General features: G+C 40.5%; 2 protein-coding genes and 1 long non-coding RNA gene across 10 annotated transcripts in view; 2 read left to right on the top strand and 1 right to left on the bottom strand.

The window, feature by feature from the left end:
* The window catches only part of GRB10 (growth factor receptor bound protein 10), a 149,086-nt gene extending 133,885 nt beyond the window's left edge, over positions 1 to 15,201 (top strand). For all 5 annotated transcript variants that reach the window (XM_040586472.1, XM_040586469.1, XM_040586471.1 and 2 more), the window contains 9 exons: positions 1,106 to 1,243; positions 1,860 to 1,970; positions 2,888 to 2,986; positions 6,008 to 6,085; positions 6,750 to 6,866; positions 7,756 to 7,822; positions 8,874 to 8,961; positions 11,147 to 11,240; positions 12,030 to 15,201. In XM_040586472.1, coding sequence (XP_040442406.1) covers positions 1,106 to 1,243; positions 1,860 to 1,970; positions 2,888 to 2,986; positions 6,008 to 6,085; positions 6,750 to 6,866; positions 7,756 to 7,822; positions 8,874 to 8,961; positions 11,147 to 11,240; positions 12,030 to 12,176 — 939 coding nt within the window. In that variant the 3' untranslated portion in view covers positions 12,177 to 15,201. The remainder of the gene's footprint in view (positions 1 to 1,105; positions 1,244 to 1,859; positions 1,971 to 2,887; positions 2,987 to 6,007; positions 6,086 to 6,749; positions 6,867 to 7,755; positions 7,823 to 8,873; positions 8,962 to 11,146; positions 11,241 to 12,029) is intronic.
* Positions 14,842 to 20,229, bottom strand: LOC121084676. 3 transcript variants are annotated; one of them, XR_005826838.1, is made up of 4 exons: positions 20,082 to 20,229; positions 17,929 to 18,055; positions 17,531 to 17,686; positions 14,842 to 17,018 (listed from the first exon to the last, which is right to left on the bottom strand). It is a non-coding gene; the product is annotated as an uncharacterized LOC121084676 (long non-coding RNA). The 3 variants fall into 3 exon arrangements; XR_005826837.1 differs by lacking the exon at positions 20,082 to 20,229 and having other exon boundaries at positions 14,842 to 16,700; positions 16,889 to 17,018; positions 17,929 to 19,414; XR_005826836.1 differs by lacking the exon at positions 20,082 to 20,229 and having other exon boundaries at positions 17,929 to 19,414.
* Positions 20,230 to 20,305: 76 nt separating this feature from the next.
* The window catches only part of DDC (dopa decarboxylase), a 74,424-nt gene continuing 71,031 nt past the window's right edge, over positions 20,306 to 23,698 (top strand). Inside the window, exon 1 of one of the 2 annotated variants that reach the window (XM_040586466.1) lies at positions 20,306 to 20,486. The gene's annotated coding sequence lies outside the window, so the exon portion shown is untranslated. Of the gene's footprint in view, positions 20,487 to 21,587; positions 21,609 to 23,698 lie in introns of those variants that run through there. The other variant, XM_040586468.1, reaches the window with a different exon arrangement.

The raw sequence follows: 23,698 nt of genomic DNA, 5'->3' as shown, positions 1-23,698 counted from the left end.
AATGTCAGCCTGGCTCAGATATGCAAAAACCCTTGCATTGTAGTTTACTTTTGGTTTATCTAGCTGGATGGAGAGAGTACGTTCTCCTCTTGGTCTTTTCCTTTCACAGTTGCGAAGTGGATTCGTAACAAAAATAGCAAGAAAATTGACTGTTAGGTGAGATGGGGAAGGAAGACTTGAAAAAAAAATTAGGTTTTAACACAACTAAGAATTCTGACACAGGGCACTGATTTTTGGTGGTGTTTCCTGTGGGCATTGTCCACCAAATAACACCAAAACACAACTTTCAAGAATTGCAGAGGCTTCTAGGCCAACTAGGTTTATGCATTTATCTTCCTATTATTCAGTTTATTAGTTCAGCGTTAACTTACTGAGCGAGCCTTCTGTCATTTAAAAATCTGGCCCATTGTAAAAAGTGAGCAATCCTTCAATTCCCTAACCATTGTTAATACTTCTTTCCTTTGATGTATCGCAAATCAAATGATTCCATATGTGTTCCCTCTAATTATGTCAAGAACTTAAGTATTTCTGGATCTTGAAGTCTAATATAATTGCTGACACTTATTTGACTGCTCTGTGTTTCACTCTGAATTAAATATTCTGCCATACCTCTTGTCTTGGGACAGGTACCTGTGCTATGTAAGACTTCAGTGTGGGAAATCCTGAAACAGGCGGTTCCCATTCTAAAACTTCAGGATAAAATTGCAGATTTTGGCTAATGTTTCCAAGTTAGACTAGTTGCAAAAATGGTTGTGACAATATATTATTTTAAGAATTAATAAGCTTGCTTTGTGTCCCTTCTGGCCAGGTGCAAGAAGGATAGGGATACAGAGAAAAGGTTAGCCTTTTGGAGATTGAAGTATTGACACAGAGAACAGGAAAGTGGCAGTGGCAGGAGTTAGCAAGGTAGACATAAAGGGAGGAGCAGGAATATCCATTTTAGTTGTAGATCAGTTTAAACATCTAGGTCAGTTCAAGCATAATGTGAAACTGTCCCAAGTCAGTGAAGTGATTTGCCATTTGCTTTTCTGTTCTGCACATACAGTGACAATTTTAGGATCCATCCATAGGGCATAATCCTCATTTACATTTTCCTCTCCAACAGAACTTTTTAAACTCCAGTAGCTGCCCTGAAATTCAAGGTTTCTTGCATGTGAAAGAGCTGGGTAGGAAATCATGGAAGAAATTGTATGTGTGTTTGAGGAGATCAGGACTTTATTGTTCTACAAAAGGAACTTCAAAGGTAAGATTAAAAAAGAAGTTGCACAGTACTAGCATGTGAAAGCATTTTCTGCTTTTACAGTGGGTATTTTTTGCTAGTTTTTAAATATCTGCACATAGTGCTTTTTTTATCACATAGAAAAGGATAAGCAAGCCATGATCAAATGACAATCAAGCCCTAGGCTCTCAATGCATGAAAATAGCTATATGGCATTGTTACATAATGAAACCAAACTAGCCAGGCAAGATCGTTGTGGCTACTAAGTCGTGCTAACAAGGTTAGCAAGAGAGATCATGCTCTCCAAGCATGTTTCATGAATTTAGTTTAAACGATACCTTAAACAATATTTCACGTTATCTAACTTTCAGGTTTCTCTGGAGCAATGTAATAGGCTATGCCATTTTTAATGGGATGTGTTTGAATAAATATTTTGTCAGCTTCTTGTATAAAGCAACTTCTGCTAGTAGGCTGACACTTAAAAGGTGACATGCCTGCCCACTTCAGGCTGCCCGAGAGAGGATCACAGTGTTGATACCCTGCCCTCTGTCGGAGGTTGGTCTTGAGAGACTGCAAAGCTTGCAGCAAGATCTTCCAAAATCTTTACACTTACCTACAATAAAACGCGGTATTTCCCCAGGAGCCAAGACATTTGCAGTTGTTGGCGGACCTAGAAGACAGCAATATCTTCTCGTTGATAGCAGGCAAGAAGTTGTACAATGCACCTGCAGAGTATGGATTTTGTATAAAGGTAATTCTTCTCATGAAGTTCTTCCAAATTGCAAGATGGTGTTGGTAGCTCAGAGTCGTCACCCCCTTCCTCTACCAGCCATCAGCTAAATGGGACTAGTATGTAAAACTCTGCAAGCATTTCTGTCACGAGGACTTGATCTCATGGACGTCTTTCATTTGGCAGGCATGTCCTATGAATCTTGCCATCATTTTATGTGACACTTTTAACACTTTATCTGGTGCTCCTTTGGCTTGGGAAATTTCTGTGCAAGATCAGTTCTGTGCTGAAGCATGGTGTGCCTGTGAGGCGGCCTTGATTCACCTCACAGATAAAATTTTTTTCCAAGTACTGTAATTCAATAGCAAAGTCTCTCCGGACAGTGAGCACCAAAACTATATTGCAACAAAGGATCAAGCTCTCACTGGGTTTAATTGTACCATTATTGTGGACCAGAGGTTTGCATTTAGATCCAGATGACATGGGTTTGCCTCAGAGTAGACACCGGCTGCAGGACAGATGGTGAACTGATGGACACAGACTTTCAGTAACCTTCAGTTACAGAAACTTAGGTTCTTCATAACAAAACGGGGTCTCATAAAACTTGTCACAATTCAAAAAAAACCAAAACAAAACAAATCAAAAACAACCCAAGTGCCTTGATTCTGGTTCTAGCATGGCCCAAGTACCTTGTTCCTATAAAATGCCAGAACGGCAGGGTATTTCAAAGCAGGCACTGACATTGTCTTACTGGACCCAGCTGAGGAAGTTATTTCTTTCAAAGCATTCTCAGCCTCTCCTGAGCTTTAATTCAGGGTGGTGTGAGCTTTTCCTGGCCAGTTCTTAGACTAATACTGTACCTGCCTTTACTCTGCAGTAAAGTTAGTGGTGGCAGGTTTTCTACTGAATGTAGCTGACTTCCCTTTAATACTTTATAGCCCAACAGAGTGAGAAATGAAACGAAGGAACTGAGGTTGTTGTGTGCTGAAGATGAACAAAGCAGGACGTGCTGGATGACTGCATTTCGACTCCTCAAGGTACTTCATCTATGTGAACAGAGCTATGCCTATAGTCAAGTTGCATTCGTTATTTTCTTCATGAGAAGATATCTGTATGTTCTTAAACATCATCTACCTCCAGAACAATGTGGCTAAGAACAAAATGCCAGGCAGACCTGTCTCTCCTAAGCTTTTAAGCACAGGACTGAGCTCAATTCCTTTCACATATGAACCAAGTATAATAGTAGTTCTGGAGCCAAATTTATGGTATGTGAATTAATAAAAAAACCTGCTTAACAAGGTATTTGCAAGTTATCATAAGCTAAAGAAAATGTATTGAGAATGGTAAGTGGTTATCTTAAATATAACAGAATGCTATCCAGAGCCTTTGCAATTTTTTTAAGTCTTCTGAAGGTTCTATTTAAAAAAAGTAACAAAAATAAGCAACCCTATCTCTGAGTGAAAGTTACTCATATCTGAGAGAAAGAACACAATGAGATTTCTTGATAATATTGTAGGAGGCTTCCGTTTTTTTCAAACAAAATCAGCGTGGAAGGAACTGAGGAGAAAGTTGGCTCTTTTGATCAGAGAACTTCCTGATCTTCATAGAGAAATGGGCAGAAGGTTTGGTTTGGTTCTAAACCTTTCCCTGAAGATGCTGCCTTGAGAACGACTGTATTCTTCTCTGTACCTTACTATGTCCTCCCTCATATTAAAGGGAATATACACATATATGAAATAATACAATAAATATGTACAGATAATGTGTTACCCATGAAAATCCACCTCCTGTCTATACGTTATCTTCCTCTGTAATATCCTGTGTCAAAGTGTAATATACAAAATGTGATAAAAAATAGAGGCATGCCCAAAGTGGTACTGTAGTGCCGGTTACTGGATACATGTCCAGCAAAATAGGATGGAGAACCTTGAACTCAGTCAACTTTGGCGCTCTCAGTAGCAAACAAATAATTTCAGATTTGGAAGTGAGGGCATGGCTGTTCTCTCCAGGCACCGAGATCAGTGTGCCAGCATCCTGCTGGTGTTTGCCACCTGTGAGGCTGCGCCCAGAATGGGACGTGTAACCCCAGGGTGCTGCGCGCATTTGGTCTTGCTGTGCTGAATGAACAGAGTCGCCGTTCCTGCCTAAGTAGCAGCCTGCATCAGCAAAGCCTTCACACCCCTCTCTGGCAAAATGCCCTTTTCCCCACTAGTGTTTCACACTCACCTGTGGAAGAAGATGCATTCCTACAGCGTGTGTCCAAGGAGCTGAAAGGGAGCGGGTGCATCAGAAAAAGAGTATGAGGTTTTACGGCTTCCTGGTCCATATGTGGCATTGACTAGGAGAACCCACAGAGGTTCACATCGCTGCATGAGCGTTGTTTATTCCTCCCCTCCCTTTCAAAACAGTTTATCTCATTTGTTTGTCATTAAGACATAAGACATGACAAATGTTTGCTACAATTACCTGTTTCTCTCCCCGTGCAGACTGTCCATCATGCAAAACCCTGTAAGCATAGGGAAAGCAAATCAGACTCCTAGACCTGCGGGTATGAAATCGCAGTGTCTGTTCTCCATCTACATTAAGTGGTCACCTTCCAAACCAGAGTACATCTCTTTGAATGCTCTCCAAATATTATCTCGTTTGTTATTTTGTTAATTGTAAGAGATGCTGTGTTGCAATACAGAAGTTCCTAATTTAAGCTGTTACAAAAGCAGGTGCACTAGCCGTAGTATGGGCCAGGATGTAAAAAGCAATTCCGGTTACAAGATGCGTATTTGATTTCTGTGGAGCTGATACCTGTTGACTATCATAATCTGTTCTCCAGTTACTTGACTTGACTTGATACATTAACAATTATGGTAAAGAGTCTTAGTCCCCAGGCAAGTCAAAGTGTTTCTTCTCAGCTGTCCTTTACTTTCCCTGTTTACACAGAATTTTGCATTGTGGGGAAAGTGCTCAAACAGAGGATCAGGTAATTGTAGTGAATTGTGCCTTGAAGATACCGCTTGTTCTGAAGAAATCAGTTACACTGGTCGAGGCACTAATGTTTCTGAATGGCAAGGAAAAGCCTTTACACTGTACAGAATTAGCTGTTCTTACCAAATACGCAGACATGCATCTTGCTGTGACCGTTCAGAGGAATCTTTCTTCGCAGTGCAACCTGTGGCAGGAACAGTACTGCATGGCAGTAATTTCTGTATACTAGCATGTAACATTCACCCTTAGGCAGTTAACACTAGGGGAAGAAAAGGGTTTGTTTTTAAAGAATACTGAAAGGTGATTAAAAGTGTATAGTCAGGGAAAATTAAGGCTGTGCCCCTGGGCCGTGGCCGTGAGCCTCTTTTTTATTTACCTACTGATTTAGCTTTCCATAGTCCTATATTACCCTGTTTACAAAATTATATATACCGTTTCAAATAGAACATTCAGTAACCAGTGTTGCTATACTTCAGCACTGTGCCTCTAGGGAAGGCACTGAGTAGGTGTTTTCCTACCATCCTAGCTACTAGTGTTGCTAAAATTTATCATGTTCAACAAGGAGCATGACTGGAATTCAATCACCTTATTTTTGTAAGGATGAGAAAAGTACCAGAAGTGTTACTTCCTGCTGAAATTTATTAAAAGAGCTAGTGTATTAGAAAGGTTCTTATTCTTTATCATTATGAAAACTGAGTTTGAATGTCTTAAGCAGATTTTTTTTTAAGTTCACATTACTAGAGGGTGAAAAGAGGGGGAGTTAATTGTGTTCTGACCGCGAGTGAAAGCTCGTATTCTACAAGGAAAATGTGGTGGTAGTTGAGAGTGACAGAAAGTACTTGTGTATTTCACTCAGGCTTGTAAAAGTGTTGCTTTTTAAATAAAACCTGTGCATATATACTGCTTGATTGCCACCTGCCAATCACTATTACTCAATGCAAATTGCTTTGGGACAGCTTCTGATCATGAAAATAATAAGCTGGTGGCACTTTGCTCCACTGTAAATGGTATTATGAGATTACTACAGTTTTTTTCCTAGGGTATATATTTGAATAATGGCCTTGCATTTCTGTTGGCAGTATGGAATGCTACTGTATCAGAATTACAGAATTCCCCAGCAGAGAAAAGCCATGCTTCCACACTTTTCCACACCAGTAGTAAGTAATGAACTTTACCTCATTAATGTATGATGTTGGAAAAGATATGTTTGCTTTTGCATTTTAAAAGTGGAAAAATTTATGCTAAGAAACGTAAATTCAGCATTGTGTAGCAAACCAATGTCAAGTTCATGTTTCACATGAGTACAGTTTACATGGTTGGCTCTCCATTATCTTAGGCTTACATGATCCACATGATTGAAAAATCTTGGATACGTCAGGCACTTTGAGATGTACAGTACAGAGACATCTGGCTGTCTCTGCAGAAGCCAGCTTAGGTCTGGCAAAACTAACACGTAAATTTCCTAAAATATGTTGGGCCAAGAGCTGAATGTTAGCTATCTAAAAGTGAAGATCCTATATTTGGATCCCAACTGGCCCTGAAAATGACTGGAGTGTAGTAATAGGGCAAGTGGGCAACCTGAGCAATACAAGATTTTATTCTCAGCCTTTGAATCCTCTCCCTCCCCTAAGGTCTAAAAAGTAAAGCCATCTATTTTTGTGTCTGTGAATCTTTTGGAAGGGGGGGAAAAAAAGAGCTGTATTTTCTGTGCTGTTGAAGGATAACTTTGGATAGTTTTCTAAAACCAAAACATTTTGAAATTAAACTCTCAAGCTGGTTTTTTCTTTCCGTTTTTTGAAACAAGTGAAAATTCCTTTTCAGAGAAGTGTATCTGAAAACTCACTAGTAGCAATGGATTTTTCGGGGCAAATAGGAAGAGTTATTGAAAATCCTGCTGAAGCACAGAGTGCTGCCTTGGAAGAAGGACATGCTTGGAGGGTAGCTATCTTCTCTTCTTTTCTATTTTTGTAATTAGTAAGTGTCTGTTGAGAGCCAAAACACAGAGTGTGCTATGATGTTAGTGCAGTGCTGGTCACAGTATAGCTTAGCTCCGACCTGAAGCAATCACACTGCAAGCATGCAGATCTGAAAGTCAATATCCATCTTTAGCAAAACTGTCACATTCACAACAACCTTCTACCACTGCTTCTCTGTCCCCCTAGTGTCCAGAGGAAAGTTGAGGGGGAAAGCAGACCCACCAGAACTTTACTGCCAGTTTGCAAAACCAGTCTCTGAGGAGGAATATGTCAAATTAAATGCTTCCCCACATGGAAGAGGCTGGGGCTCTGACTAATGGCTTGCTCCCAGTAAGTTTAATTGCAGAATATACAAGAGGCAGGACCTCTTGCAATGAAAACTGATGTAACTTGTTTATAGTGTCTTGTGGACAGACAGCTGCAGTACAAGTTTTCCCACATGCTCGTCTCTTAGGGACTAGGAGTCATTACTGAAGCATTAGCTGGTGCTTTATGTACGGGAGGGAAATACTGCTTGATTTACTGAGTGCCTGGTGTTTTGCCTGAGCAGAAACATATCAGACTTTTCTTTTTTCTGTCATTTTTTTTCTTTTTTTTTTTCTTTTTTTTTTCCTTTTTTTTTTTTTTTTTTAGATACTGAGCTTTCATCATTAACATCTGGCTTGTGGCCAACTGAAATGAGCTGCTGCTTGTAGATTAGCCCCCTTCAAAGTTGCATTTCTTTTTCTCATCCTTGCATTAAACTTGCCCAGCCCCCAGTTTCCTGTAAATTAAATCTGTATTGCATGTGCACTGATTCTCTTCTGTTGAGGCCTTAGTGTGGATTTAACGGTAATTCATTTTCTCTGTAGAAACGTAGCACAAGAATGAACATCTTGGGTAGCCAAAGTCCACTCCATCCTTCCACACTGAGTACAGGTAAATTCTGCTGGTTTGTAAGCATAGTATCAGAGGCCTCTGTGGGTAAATAAAAGTTACGTTTCATACAGAGATAGAGTGCAGTCGTGTAGTATTAATGCCTCAATGTTAAATACAATGTTTATGTTTATTAGCAGCTTCTGTGTCATTCACATGCTTGCCCATACAGACATAGTAGAAAGAAACTTGTTTTCCTTTGAAGACATGCTCAAACTTTTCTTCAGTATTAATCTTTTGAAACTCAGATTTTATAAAACCAGATTCCGTAAATGTATCCATTGAAAACAATCCAGAAGTATTTTTTTCATTTTAGATGAGGAAACTCAGTGAGTGATCTGTTAATCTTTAAGGACTTAAAAAAAAATATTAAAAAATCTCCTAGAAGTCTTTAAAATAGCATTCATTCCATAACAACTGAATAATGTAAAATATGGATGCCTGTGAGTCCTGAACATCTCTTTGAGATTTTAAGTTTATTAAAATAAGAGGCAATTGCGTATTCATATCCTGGACTACTTAGAGGAAACACAACTATTCCCTGTTTCTGTTATGTGTTTTTATTCTGTTGAACAGAATTTAAAAACACCATTTGAAAAACAGTAAAACAGTAAGTAAAAATATTTGGGGGTAACTCCACCCTTGAAAGTACAAGCTAAAGTGCTTTTCATTATTTGAGAGTTAAAGGGACTTGGTTCTGACTCGTTAGCATATACATTGTATTCCAAGAACGGTTTAGTCCCAACATTTTCAAAAAGCTATGAAAAGGCAGTACTGTAAGAGATTTCTCTTGTTAACCTAATTGTATATCTGCAAATCAGAAAATACATGGAGGCATTGCCTGTCTACTTGGTATATTAGCTAGATGCAACAGCTGGTCCTTTTTTTCATATTGTTTCATTTTTTATATTGATTCATGAAAGATATTTGATATTCTGTAACAAAACTATACCCACTTTTAAAATGTTTAAATAATTAGTGTGTGGAAAAAAATGTTGCATATTTCACTGTTTTTAACCATCCTCTCTTTCCCTATTTTCACTCTCGCCTTCAGTTATTCATAGGACACAGCACTGGTTTCACGGCAGAATCTCTAGAGAAGAATCTCACAGGATTATTAAGCAGCAAGGGCTTGTAGATGGGTAAGTATTCCTGTTGCTTACTATTTATGATCTGATGATAAGCGGTACAGACAAGAGCAGAATTGCCGCTCCAAGGGTTTACAGGTTCATGAACACTTCTGAGTAACCCGATTCTTGAGTAGTCCCATTATAGCCTGCCTGGATTTCAAAAAGTCAGGGTATGTGTTTGTAGGAGTGGGGTTTAACTCTTAATTTGAAAAATAAAATATTAAGAACACACTTAAACTTTTTTCTTTTTCCAACAGAGGTAGTTAGTTATACATTAGAGAAATAGAAATGGCTAGTGCTTGTACATATTCATCAAGCATGGGGTTTTTATCGTTTTGGGTTTTTTGCTGGACTGAGGCTTTGGGGGTTTAGCTTAGCAGGTCAAACAGAGAAGAGAGGCTGAGAAAGCAAAGGAGCACTGCTGACTTGTTGGGTTTCTGCTTCTCTCACACTGCAGATCTTTACAATCTCTAGGCTTTTTTGACTTCTGTTGCCTTAGGAATCCAGTGGCCTGTCCTTCTCGGGGTTTTCATAAATGTGTTAATGCCTTTGAGGCATTGTTAAATTTGTGCCTAGTGAGTTTACTTACTGTGGAAGGTGAAGATTGGTTGGTTTGGCTGTAGCGAGGTCAGTCAGCAGTGGCAAAATAACCATGTTACGGATGTGCTCTGACATCTAAGGATCGTGGTTTTCAGGACAGAAAAGTCTTGCTTGTGTTTTCCTGCTCTGTGTGTTCTTGAACAAAAGAAAGTAGAAAGTTAACAGTCTTCTCACGAGTCATGTAAGTTGTTCAGCGATGTGTATGTGCAGCTGATACTGCTATCATTTGACTGTTTCTGGAAAATACTGTTGAGGATGCATCTGTCTGTGTGGACACCCTGTTGCTTGCCAGAAGTTGAGTGAGCAGGATCAGTTGTGCTGAGCTTTCTTTGTGCCACCAGCTTATGATACCGTGCATTATCTGAAATGGGATGAAAGATAATTTAGAGATAACTGCATGAACAGCAGTAACCACACGGCAGTTAAGATCTTTCTCCCTGAGATGGATCTGAATGTGTAAAGTCTTTGGTCCCTTTTCCACACATCTGGTTTTGCTAGGACTAAAAAGAATGTTGAAATACCATGCATGGTTTCCAGTGGTGGCAAGACATGCCTGTCTCTGAGTATTGGACTGACTCTGGTTATGATGGTGCATTTTTGCGGTAGTGACATTTCTCAATCAGTTCTGAGGAGCTGGAGTAAGTTCTTTTGGGTTCATAAGACTACGAGCAGTTCTTGCAACTCAGCCTTGGAAGAGTGTGTTCCTGGCATAGTGGTTAGCAATTAAGAGGGCTTGAGGCCTGCCCCGGTGCTGTGCTTGGCCATCTCACAAATCCACTAGTGATTAGCACTGTGAGCCTTATGCCAAAGGTATATTCTTGTTTGCTGTGTCATGGAGAGGTTCTCCTTCCTTAGTTCATAAATGTCAAGAGGAGGAAACATTTCCAATGAGATTTTCTTCTCCTCTTCCAAGTATGTGTGTAACCATTAAGTTAGGACTTCAATTTTGTGCGTCAACTTTAAAGTGACAGTTACATAGCATATGATGTTGCTAGCTATACTCCTAAAAGTATATTCTTTTCCAATGATGCTCAAGGGAAAAGTACTGTGACTGTTATAGAGGAAAAATCAGTGTGTTTTCCCCATCTTGATGATGTGGATGCTACTTAACTGATAAGTTGTTTGAAGAAAGTATTGAGCTGGTTTGGGGCAATTGCAGCCATTTAACTGAAATTTAATTTTGCCAACACTGGATTTCTGTAAACTGATGTAAGATACTGGAGAGTGGGAACAGATCCTCATGTATTACCCATCTACAGAAATCCAGATTTGCTTTGGAGTTCAATAAGAACATTTTCCTCATGAAATTACCTGTCAGTAATGGAGAGATCCGTTAGAGACACCCTTAAAAAAATCCTGATGCATACGTTCACAGGTGAAGAACTACCGTCATATGTCTTTTCCTTCTTATTTCTTCATCTATTAGTGTTGCATAGCCATGGCATAAAAACTGAAAGCGAGTTGCCAGTTATGGAACCACCTGTTAATGAAACTAAATAAGAGTTTGGCAATAGCACAGAATGACTGAATAGCTCTGATTATTTATGAAGAAACGGATTGTGGTATTCAATGTGTACTTAAAAATGTTCTCTCCTAGACTCTTTCTTCTCCGGGACAGCCAAAGCAATCCAAAGGCATTTGTACTTACGCTGTGCCATCATCAGAAAATAAAGCATTTTCAAATCTTGCCGGTAAGAAGATTATTTTTTGATACTGGTCACAAAAAAAAGAAATTTTAAATCCTAAAGCTTTGCCAGCATCTGAAGAGACCTCTTACTAATTACTGATGTCATTAACAGGGATGTTTCCATTAGCAAGTGTATTAGCAAGTATTCTTTAGAATTGTCAAATGTCTGATTAAAATTCTTTGTTAACATTGCCTGGAAAACCAGTGTAAGTCACTTAGGCATAGAAGTAATGCACAGAACTTGTTCTCTGGGATTCACAGCAACAACAGCAGCAGTTGTCTCCCTATCACTTAGGCAAATGTAGAATAACAGGGAAACTTTAAAAAGCTTTATTCTGGAGGTTATCCAATAACATGGAGCTTAAAATAGAGTTACACTGAAATGTCGAGAACCTATTTGATTTCTGTCTTGATCAAAAAGAGCATTAGAAATTTAAGATCGTGCAGACCTCTTTATTGGTCCAAACCCTCTTTTCCATTGCTTTGCCTGCCAATTTTACAACTAGCTAACAGATATATTTGGGGTATTTTTGTTTTATGTCATGAAGACCGGTGCTGTGTCTACAACTTTCAATTACTCTGCCCATGAGCTTTCACTTTCATAAAGGAATGTTGGGTTAACATGGTATTTTTCTAGGGCTGTGCATGGGTTCATGAAGATCTTTGGGCGCTAGGCTGTTTGGGCAGTGCCCATCATTTATCTTAAGTCACACGCTGGTACTCTTCTATGTTTTGCCACACTTGCATCTCTTCATGTGCAGTCTAATTTGAAAAGGATGTTTTGTTTCCCCAGTGTGAAGATGATGGACAGATATTTTTCAGCCTGGATGATGGGAACACCAAATTCAGTGATCTAATCCAGCTTGTTGAATTCTATCAACTAAACAAAGGAGTCTTGCCCTGCAAACTCAAACACCACTGCATCCGAGTGGCCTTATGACCTCAAATCCGACTCTCACTGAAGACTGGATTTGCTAGGAGAGTAATTGTAAGAGAACGTTGACACTGGGGAATTGGCAGATTTGTAAGTTGGTAAAAATAAATTAAAATATTATGCACCTTGGGACTCTGAAAGGGATGGATTCGACAGGTGCCAACAGACCAAGATTGCTGGTTTGTCTAACACCTAAGAGTGATTGCTGCTGAGTGTCCCAGCATCCCAAAAATGGGGGGAGGGTATGTAAAACGATGAGTAAATTTGAAACAAAACTGGAAACTATCTTGGCTGGGCCACTTAACAGAAACAAGTGTGAAGAGAAATCTTTGAAAAGAACTCTTGCCCTGGAATAATCTTGACAATTAAGACTAGTGTGTTTACTTTTTGTATTGATCACTTTTTTTGCACTCCTACTTTGTTTCGGATGTTGTATGCAGCCTATATTAGGAGCTGATGTGGCTTTTAAAATTCATGCAGGAGTTGGGTATTAATCTGCACCCTAAAATGTATGGAATGCTTCAGCCTAAAAGGATCTAGAAGAAAATCAAGAAGTGTGTGTGTGTGTGCGAGCGTGTGTCTCAAAACTTCTCTGGAGACCTGAGGTTCGATGATCTGCAGATGTCTTTGAAGAAGAAATGAGGATACAATTCTAAAAGAACATACCACCATATACGTACTCCTAAAACTGTTGACTTGTAGCATTATGGCTGTAGTATGTTGATGGCATATTAGTGGCATCCAGTCATGCAAAGACTGTATTAGATTCTATGCACAAATTTTTATTATTGGAGTGGTGGTTTGTTTTTTACAGCCTTTTGACTGTTTTCCTGAGGAAACTTACTGTTACTAAATAGAATAGGACTGAATGACTACACTTGTATTTGAAACCACCGGTTTTTGTGAGAAGATTCTTCTGCGGGTAGTCTTAGTATGACAAAATAATAGTAAAATAAATAATTTTAAAAACAAAAACAAAAAAAAACCCACAAACAAAAAACCAGTGTTTTTAGCTTTATAGCTCCTTGAATTTGCAGACTGTTTCAAAGAGCTCTTTCCATATAGTAAAGCTACAGTGACGCAAAGCTCTCCTGGGGAATAGGGCATAAAAAGAACTGTACCCCTGCTGCTTTCTGTTGGGCCATGAAAGTTTACACAGTGAGAAAGAACATACTGGGAATGGAAACACATTTCATTGTGAGCTAGCTGCTGGCAATGCCATCCATCGAGGTAACTGGTGATCCCTGTGTCATATATGCTAAAGCACGCCAGTACCTATGGCAGACAAGGATGTGTCCTGCTCCAGTGCTGGTTTGTCATCAGAATTACTTTATTGTTAACGTTTAAGTCAGTTATTTAATGTTTACACAGTAACTCTTTCTGATGATGAATCAGTATTAAAGTTAGACAAGTCCCACCAAGATCCTCCAGTTGCAAGTATCATTCTTTCAGCAGCACAGTCGGTGCAGGAGCTGTTACGGAATTGACTTCCCAGTACTTCATGCAGTTAGCCACAGCGAGAAGTATTCCACCCTGGGAACTTGCAGAGTGTAGTGCAGAACGGAGCATTCTAAAGATGGTAAATGATTTACGCAGGCTAGTTCATCCTTACTAATATTTGCCACTGGGTTTGAAATTCTAGCCATCTGAAAGGGTAAAGAAGGAAAACCAATCCTATACCTTTAGGTCTTCATGTAGTGTTGAGAATAGCTTAAGACAAACCATAACCTGCCTGAGTCGTCCATATCAGCTTATAACTATGTCAATGGTATAGAAACACTGTATTTTAGTTTACAGAACACATTTAGTATTTTTTTTCCATTTAATGTCTAGATATTAAAAATGAAGAAACTTGATTTTGTTTTTAGTAGAAGCCTTTTTTGTTTTGTTTTGTTTTTTAATTGTACATAGTGAAATGAGTGTTCCTGCTTTCTAGACAATGTATTTTAAAACCTTGAAATTAAGCTAACTTAAGTCTGACTTCACTTTGCATGCTTCTATTTGGCCCCTATTAGGAGAAAAAAGATACTTGTATTGACTACATTACCAGTTTAATAAGACCATTTATACTGTAGTTTTAAGTTTTTCTGTTTACATAGCTTAGTGACAACCATGCATTTTTCCCAGTAGGCAGATAGTATTTGCAGTGTTTCATATTTATAAAAAAAAAAAACCTTGCATCTTATTTAAATTGAGAATAAAAGTTTGACTATGAATCATGATTTTTGTATGTAGATGGTTGACTTAGTATTTTGTACTTTTCCCAGCTAAAGTGAGCTGTTTTGAGAAAGTGACCACCTTCAAAGTGGCAACAATCTTACTTAAGCAGATCACTGCTTTGTCTTCTTTCTGCTGGAAAACAGTCAATACCACCTTAGTTTTCCAACAGATTCAGCTGGCTGCCAGCTCAGAATACCAAGGACTGAAGGACATTTGACTCTTATTTTTGTATTTAAATGACATGAATGTAAAGGGGATGCTCAGGGTTGTTTTGGAGCCTGTTGAATTTTTATCTTTTTGCCTGTGATTTTATTTTCTAAATAAATACTTCATGTAGCAATCTTGAATATGTTGAGAAGGAAAATGCCAAACCATTTTGGTAATGAGGTTACTAGTTAAGTTATGTTACGATAGGTGTTAAAGTACAAAAAACTTTTTATTTGTTAATTAATCTTGAAGAAACACGTGCCTCAGTTTAGATGTTTTGTCTTATCTTTTCTGCACTAAATACCTGACAGTTTGACCAATCAATGCACCTTTCCAGTGGCAAGACTTGCTTATCGTAAATTATATTGTCACAATGCAAGATTTAGTGACTGTAAAATGGAATAAAGTTTAAAGTTTCAGGGAATGCAAAAGGTATTAACTTAAGAGACAAAACCTTTATTCAATATGCTTTGCTTCATACTGTAAATAGCTTTTTGGCTTGTGAACCTAATTGTAATCTTTCAGGTATTTTTGTACAAATAAGGGACTGATATTCTGTTTCTTGTAATTAGAAATAAACGTTAATACAATGCTATTCATTTTACATTGGAATGAATGTCGTCTTTTGGATATATTGGTACACCATGCATCTCTTGCTTTAATTCTGGGTTGTTTGGGGTGGGATATATTAAACAGCCTTTAAGAAGAGTTAAGAGGAAAACAGAATCCCCGAGATTTATTCTATAATTCAGTACAAACCCGTAAAAAACAAGCAAACCAACCCCAAAACCCCACATTACTTTATTGTAATGTTGTACTTATTACATTTGGAACAGGCAAACAAGAAGATGGCATGAAAAAAAAAAAAGCACCACAGTAAAATGGTGATGGTAAGCCTGTTCAGTGACAGGTAAGCCTGTTGGCATATTTGTCCAAACCGCCCACAACTGTGGCAAGTGCAAAATGATACCTGTAAAGTCTGGCCCTAAACATTAACAGCAGGTACCTGTGCTATCAAAACATCACCAATACAAAAGCAGTCTGTCTCAGGAACAGCTATGTGGTACAGATTTGATTTAATTGCCTGATAGGTTTGTGCTGCTTTTACATTAGTTGCAGGACAACAGATATAATCAGGTGTCTGATCCCATGTGAAGCCTTCCAGCATGAAGTTCAGCTGGCAAAACAGTTAAAATGCATTTGAACCTATGAGTAGATTTGTGTCAGACTAGTGTTTTACAGCATGTGGCTGCAGCACTTTTATCCTGATACACAGAGTGCTAAAGTTAGATTTATTTTAACACCAAATCGCTGCTTCAGCCTGTACCTGCAAAACCAGATGAGAAATGCATCACCAGATGAGCCACTTCCTTTCAAGTAAGTTGAATTTCAGATGACTTTGGCTTTATGTTATTGCTGTTTTAGTGGTGCTTTAATTTGGGTTGTTAATCTCCTGCTTGTATATTGCTTTGTGTCTCAGGCATTGTTTGTCTAACGTCTTGGAAACTTCAGTAGCAGTATCAGCAGACAGAGAAAAGAGGTATCTTCCTTTGAAACATCCACATTGCTTTAATTTGGGTTGCTTCTGCATCCTAAATCTTACATCTTCCTTCCTTAACTTGGAGCACAATTTAGTTGGTATTTGAAAACCTAATATAACCACAACTATGTCCAAGAGCTATATGATTTTCATTAGATATTGCAATTAGTCACATCTGCGACTTCAGAATAAATTAGTTTGTGTAACGCTCACATTGCAAGCTCTTAGCCCAAAGACATTCTGCTCTAATTGCTCATCGTTTTACACAGATACTAGCAGATGTTTTAGCAAGAAAGATTGGTTCATCACAAGACACTGAACTGTGATTAACAGGGTCTTACCACGCTTGTTGGTTACCCAGGTTTGTATACTTTGCTGTAATGAGGTGTTTTCCATCTGTTGGCTGCAAGATCCTGGGGCAACGAAGGGGAACAGGGAGATGAAATTATCAATACAGCTGACAGATCTGAGTCAAAGTGCAGCCTGGGTTTATGGGCTCTGAAGGTCAGCTGAGCCGCAGTCAGAGTAAACCTCTTCAGAAAGGAGAGTTCAGAAAAGCTAGGCTGGGAGGGAAATGAAGTGGAGAAAAGAATTACTCTTGGGCAGTATTGTCCAAGTGATGGTTTGGGTGTGACTAGGAACACAGAGAAGACGGTGGTGTGATGCCAAAGTGCTGCTCACCAGTCCCTTAGAATCAGTTTCCCCTCCTCTTCCCTCAGAGCTGTGAATATGCTTCTGTGTAAAGACTTACATTTTATTTGCCTTTTGAAACACATTCTGTAGAGGTGTAAGGAATTGGCGTTTTGGGTCATCAAGCAGAGAAACAGCTATAGAACTGGGATCCTCTACAACCAGCCCATCCTCCAAAACAGTCTGTCCAACTGCCATCAAGAGAAAAGGAAGGTAAAAGGATGTACGGTTCTGCCAACAATGATGACAATGGTTAAAGCAAATGGCTAAGCTGAGTACTGAAAATGTATACTTTTGTTGCCTCACAAAGAAGGCTAGACATACGCTATTTTTAAATACTTTAATTTAGTTAGACCTTCTCAGTATTTGATTACTTCCATAATACTTTTTTGCTGCAGAATTTCTGCAAGATGTTAATGTGCGCTGTGTGACTCTTACCAACTCTTAGTTTTCAGGTTACTGTAGTACTCTCAGAATTGGGTCCAAAGACAAAAGCAAATACAGAAATGAGGTGAGCTGTGAGGATTAGAGCTTCTTGAAAAATTACCCCATAACACAGCTAGTCATAGAAGAAAACAAACTGATAATTATAGAACTAGTGAGTAGAAGAATTAATTTGGTTTTCACTAAGGACTATGTGGTTTGTGAAAATATCTGGCTAAACAACGACAAAAGTTTACACAGCTTGGCTCAAAATACTCACAATTGCCGAAACGAGCACTTGTCCTGCTTGAGAAAACAGAGTGCTTCAGAGAAAAGAATGTGCCTGAGAAGGTCTTGGATCCTCTTGCTTGTATGGACACCTTCACAAACAATGCTAGAAGCTGCTGTCCTTGAAAGGATAAGGGAGCAGGAACTCCTAGGACAGGAGCAGGAAAGGAGGCTTAGGATGCAATAGAAATGGAAGAGATACAGGGAAGAGCAATCAGGATGGTCAGAGGAATAAAATCAAATACAGTAAGAAAGTTCAGCCCTTTTAGCTCAGCTAAAAAGCAGAGACTGAAGGTAGTATAACAGACTTACAGAAAACCAAAGGCAGTTGAGTAGAACAGAAAACCTTCAGTTACAGTCTCTGCTAATACAAAAGTCACAGAGCATTACCTGAAGCGTGCAGGGGCTCAGTTCAGGAAAGCCAGAAATACTTCTTCATAGACTACTCATGTAAGCTTGAATGTTCTCCACCACAAAATGCAGCAGGTGGCAAATGTTCACATGGGTTCACAAAGGGCTTAAACATCATGATAGAGAAAACTCAGCTGATGGACGTTAACTACAAAAATACCATCTTTCACTCTGAAATCCATGGGCCACATGTCACCAAGTGCCAGGAGCAGTCTTTAGGGGAAGAATAATTTCCTGACAGCCCGTATTTGTACTCTTTCTTCCCTACACATCCACTACTAAGTGTTAGACAAGGGCAAGAGATATTTTTGATCCAGTGTGGGACATGTATCCACATGAGAGCCCGCTGACACAGAAACAACTGGAAGTAGTACTAATAGCTGAGGGAAGACCAAGAAAGCCTGTGTTACTGTCAACTGCAGACTTGCTTTGACTGGATTAATGCTGCCCTTAAGAGAAACGGCCACATAAGCATTGAATTTGCTCCCTACCACCGGAGAAGGCAGTGCCTCCAGGGCCCGTGGCAGCTGTCCCCCCTGCCCCTGCAGCCTGCTGCCAGGAGGGTTTGCTGAGGGTGCAGGGGCTGCCGGGTTCAGCTGCTACAGCAGACCAGAGCCTGTTAGGGCTCTGAAGCTGCACAAGGGTAGTGTCTGGCTTCATTCAGCCCCCAAACAGGGTGATGAATAACAGGGACTGAGCCAAGCTCATGCCTCCTCCTCTAAAATGAGCACTCAACTGGGAATAGGTACTGCTCGTCTGCAAGTTAGGAGCAGGCATCCTAGAAGTTGTGCCTAAGTGTGCGTATCTCCAGGCTTTTTTGTTCAGCGGTGCACAGGGGTGTCCTGTGAAGGCTTCTCCCAGGTAAAATGCAACTTTTCCTCCCCCCGTGCAGGAGCTGAGGAACAGAAAGGGCCATACAAGGGCTGAAGCACCGTGCTTTTCCTCAGTGAAAGCTGTGGTGCAGCACGCAGGAGAGGCCTGTGCTGGCACCGGCACAGCAGGCCCGAGGGGCACCAGGGCGGCCTGCCAGGCTCTGCCCAGCCACCACTGCTGGTCAGGCAGGGAGAGAATGGGAAGAGCAAACGCGGGCGCTCACCACGGCTGCTTCTCCGAGGCGCCTGCTGCCGAACGGCCTCCAGCAGCACACACCAAAGGGCGGCTGGGTGCTGGAGCCAGCCAGGCAGCTGCTGCCCTGTGAGGGGCTCCGAACCCACCCTGTGGAAGGACAGCCCCCACAGACGGGACCTTGTGATGATGAAAGCCCCCTTAGCTAATTCCCACTCTCTGCCTCTGACGGGTTTAAATCCTCGAGTGAGTCAGGACAAACAAAAAATCAGCCTTCCGAAAGGAAAAATAAGTAAATAAAGAGATAAATATGCCTGTAACATCAGTGCCGGCCAATCGAAACACAGCCTGGACTTCGCCTCATTCCGCAGCTGAGGGCAGGCGGTTTCGCACCGCGGAGAGCTGCAGGCAGGGCGGGCCGCGCCGCCCCCACCCCTCCCCGCACGGCCTCCGGCGGCCCGGCCAGGCCGGCAGAGGGCGGCCGCGGGTGAGCCCGCCATGGAGCCCCGCTGGTGGGCTCTCGCGGCCCGGCCCTGACGGGCGAGGGGTTTTTTTCTCTGCATTTGCTTTGGTTTATGGCGGCAACCGAGGGCGGCTGCAGCCTGGACCTTGTGTCCTACAAACCAGCAATTAAAACAGCTCTGTGTGAAGCTCGGGTGTTCGCCAGCCTTCTGAGGGGCACTTGCTGCAAATGGCGGCACACTGCTGGTGGTGCCGCCTGAGGTGAGGCCGGCCCCGAAGGCATCGGGGTGCCCGGCCCGCCCGTCACCCGCCAAGGGCAGCATGCCTCCGAGTTGTCGGCGTGAAGGTTTCACCTCTCAGCAGTGCCGGGGTAGCAGCCAGCCTCCCCCAGCCCCTGAGGTAGCCGGGCCCTGAGGTAGCCGGGCCCTGAGGTAGCCGGCCCCGCGAGCTGCCGCCAGCCAGGCCCCTGGGTGCGCCGAGCGCTGCGGCTGCCCTGGCGGGTCTGGTCTTGCTGTGGCCGTTATTGTCCCCCTTACTTTCCAGCATGAACTGCCACACATTGCAGATGCGTAGACATTTTCATCAGTGTAATTTCCTGGCTTCACCTCGGCAGTGGCAGGATCTGCTGGGGCAGCTGGCTCTCCCTACTCCAGCCTTCGTTGGCACCTGGTGTATTTTCACTCGAGGCTCTGTGGCTCCCGTCCCCAATGCCTGTGAATCGCCGCTGAACGAGTTCACAAGTTTTCTTTCTTCCCCTTGTTGAGAAAGAAAGAATGACTGACAAAGCTGATGAACGGAGTGCTACACGTGGTTAATGGTTAATGAAAAAGTACAGGACAAGCACAGTAGCAATGAAGACCAGATAGTTACTTGAAAAGCCATAGAAATTTCTTGCGATTAAAATTCCTTAGTTGCTTCTGGTGATTTCTCGCTCACAGGACGGGAGAATATAAGGGAACTACAGAAAATACTTGTTTCCAAAGTATGTGGAAAAGGAATAAAATAAACAGGTAAGGATAAACTCACTAATGTCTGAAAGTAACCTGCCTCTGTACTTTCACCAGATAATCCTGTCTGGCAAGTCCGCATAATTTGTTAAGTATTAAGCTAGTGAGCATTTAGAAATGCAGTATAATATGCTAAATGTAATTCTGTTTTAATTGACATGTGCTTAAGCCAATTTTGTTGAAATACTCCACAGTTCCTGTAGTATTTTAAAATCAAAACTTCGCAATTCACAGTATCTTTAAGAGAGTGTCTTCTCAGCTGCTTCTAAAACTTGACTTGAAGGCACTGCGGGTACAGTGGAGTGGTTTGGAGGGATGGCAGTACCTCTGAATGACGGCATACTGCACAATATCGGAGCTGAATCCCAGCTAACAAAGAAATTTTATTAACCTTTTCAAATTTGGTCAGAAAAAAAGTTCATATTTGTTTGAATATTTAATTCTCCTGTTCCTGTATCTTGGTTTCATTGTAAATGTGTCATGCTGGGCTTGTCCTCTTGTAGAGGTCCTGTTTATGGCACAGGGACTGGAGCAATCTCCATACATTGACATGACAATTTCATGTGTGGCTAAATGTAGAACAGAAAAAATTATTTCAGCAGTGGCGGGGTTCAGAGAGCAAGATTATTAAATTGAAACTACTGTTCATAGAGATACAGTTGGGAAAGGAAAGGGGAATAAAATGACAATTTTTACCATTTACCATTTACGTCACATAGATTTAGCATTTATGTCAATGGTAAATAAAGGGGGGGGGGGGGGGGGGGGAGAAGAATAGATATCCTAATGAGAGGGTGATGAAAAACAAGTTTCCAATATAACTGTGATGCGTATTGAAAGGTTTCCTCAGGAGGGTGACACTTAGGGGAACATAATCCTGTAAGTCTGACATTCAAAGTGTATATCTCCCATCAGTAACACAGACTAAAAGCAAAGTGATGAAACTGGAATGTCTGTTGCAGGAACAGGGGATTTACTGAAACTAGGAGGTTGGACTGTGGATTTTTAATTGTACAGCTATGTCCTATCTGCACACATAGTGAGGTAAAACTGGTGAAACAGAGACCGTCATCTCTCCTATCTGTCCCATACTGTGAAGTTAGGGAGTGAAACAGCAGGACTGGGGTAGGTGGAAGTTTTATCTGATTATTTATTTAGAAGATAACATAGAAGCTCTGTTAATAAAAGGGGTTGCTGATACTGCATGTTGGAGAGTAAGGAGACAGAACAGTTTTCAAAGGTGGCTTCAAGCTGGCACATTCATCTTGTGAAAGTGCAGAAAACGAGATGTATTTTGCCTTCCCCTTTTGCCAATCAGCTGGCTTGTTTCATGGGGAATGTGCACAACCAAGACAAGTAGGTGAGGGGATGGGTATGGCATTTGAGATGAAGAGTTGTTACTCTATAATGGAAGGAAAATTGCTAAAGGTTGTTTGAAGTTGTCAGCAAGTTTCTTGGTATGGTCAGTTGATAAACATCGCTGAGAAATTTCTTTGTTGCTTCACTCTTTAGTATATGTTTCTTACTCTGCTCCTTCCATTATACATCAAAAGGTGGTTGCTTCATTCTTCTGAGGCATCATTTTTTTATTCAACCCCAGATAATATATTGCATAATCAGCAAAAATGTACAGCCAGCAGTATTTTGTAATACTATCATTTGTAAGTGAAAAAATTAGTCTAACCCATCCAACAAACTCAACTTATTTCCAGAGTGTGCTAATCACAGCCTTGTTATTCAGTGTTCCTCCAAATAGTGTCTCCCCATCTAACCAATGCTCAAGCTGTTTGCAAGTTTTATCTCTTGGGAAAGAAATCTTTCTTGTAGAAAATGTTTTGAATGCAACAACTGGGGTTTTTTGTACATTTTTCACCTTCTTCCTTGATCCTGTGCAGGTTGTATGTCCATCTATTCACAAACATAAATAAATGGCAGAAGAGATCTTATGGTAGATCGTCATTATTTCAAGGATAAATTGGGATTTTAGTATTAGTTTCTTTGTCAGACAGCTGGCAGGAGCATTGTACATGTAAAAGGTTGCCCTTACAGTTTACTACTGAATAATACTATACCACTGTTTCCCTCTTGCTTTTGAAAGGCATGTTTGTTTTTAACATTCAGGGAAAGTTTGCTCAGCTTTGTGAAGGTGTAATAGATTTTAGTCTTACCCTTCTTGCTTGTGTGTTTTGAAAGGAATCGGATGGTTTATAGGGAGTCAAATGCAGTTTAATATTGTTATTCTTGTATTATGTCAGATGTATGACTTTATTTCTTATTTTATTCTTTGAGGTTTCAATGGCAATTAGAAAGATTCTGTCTCTAAGAAGATGACAACTCTTTTGAGGATTAATGGCAGCACGTGATATTTTTTTTGATTGATTCTCCATCTCATGCTGTAAGACTGGATATAGGAACATAAAGATGTGACTCCGGTGCTGTGTAACCTATCAAACAGTCTCTATAGAGGATGTATCTCCCAGTCTGTGACATACAGCCTGTCTTTGCAAGACTGGATATAAAGCAGAGAGGTTAGGAAGTTTTTGAAATAGCTTGAACAAAGATAAGGTTCAAAGGTTTCAATCACTGGAAAGGGTACAAGGAGAGAGGACATCGGACTCTTCTGGAGACACTGAAAACCATAGTAGCAGTAACTGCATTCCAGTAGAGGCTGGAATACGTATAACCCTAAGTGAGGGTTATTATTAGCATTTCAGAGTTTCAAGCCAGTCTTGCCAAACTTGGGTTTGTGACATTCCTTATGCTTCAGAAAATTCTTTTTCTTACATACCAAGTACCATCTACTGTCTGATTGCTAGGGTAACGTCAAGCACTGGTGTTAGCCATACTGTCATGTACTTTGGAGTTCAAGAGATACAGTAGCATCTTAAAATGCCTAGAGGGATGCTACAAAAAGGAAGGGAATAATCTCTTCCCATTTGGTGGACAGGATTTAAAGTAACAAGCAAAAGCCGATGGAAAAGGGATCCTAGGGTGAAAAAAAGGCACTGAATTGTATTGTTTAAAAAGGCTATAAATTCAGTGTCAGTAATGCTGTTAAGTTGCTTATAACACTTCCCCATGTTTTGCCCTCATTTGCGCTCAGTTGTACTGTTGACAAACTGTTTCATTTAAATGAAAAAAACTCACAGTTTTTAGATTTTCTTTGACAGATGAAAGTGCAGGTACAGTTAACATGAAATGATAAGAAACAAGCA

Source organism: Falco naumanni, chromosome 3 (assembly GCF_017639655.2).
Source record: "Falco naumanni isolate bFalNau1 chromosome 3, bFalNau1.pat, whole genome shotgun sequence".
Lineage (NCBI taxonomy): Eukaryota > Metazoa > Chordata > Aves > Falconiformes > Falconidae > Falco > Falco naumanni.
The sequence above is the reverse complement of the archived record's forward strand: the minus strand, read 5'-3'. Positions and strand labels throughout refer to the sequence as shown.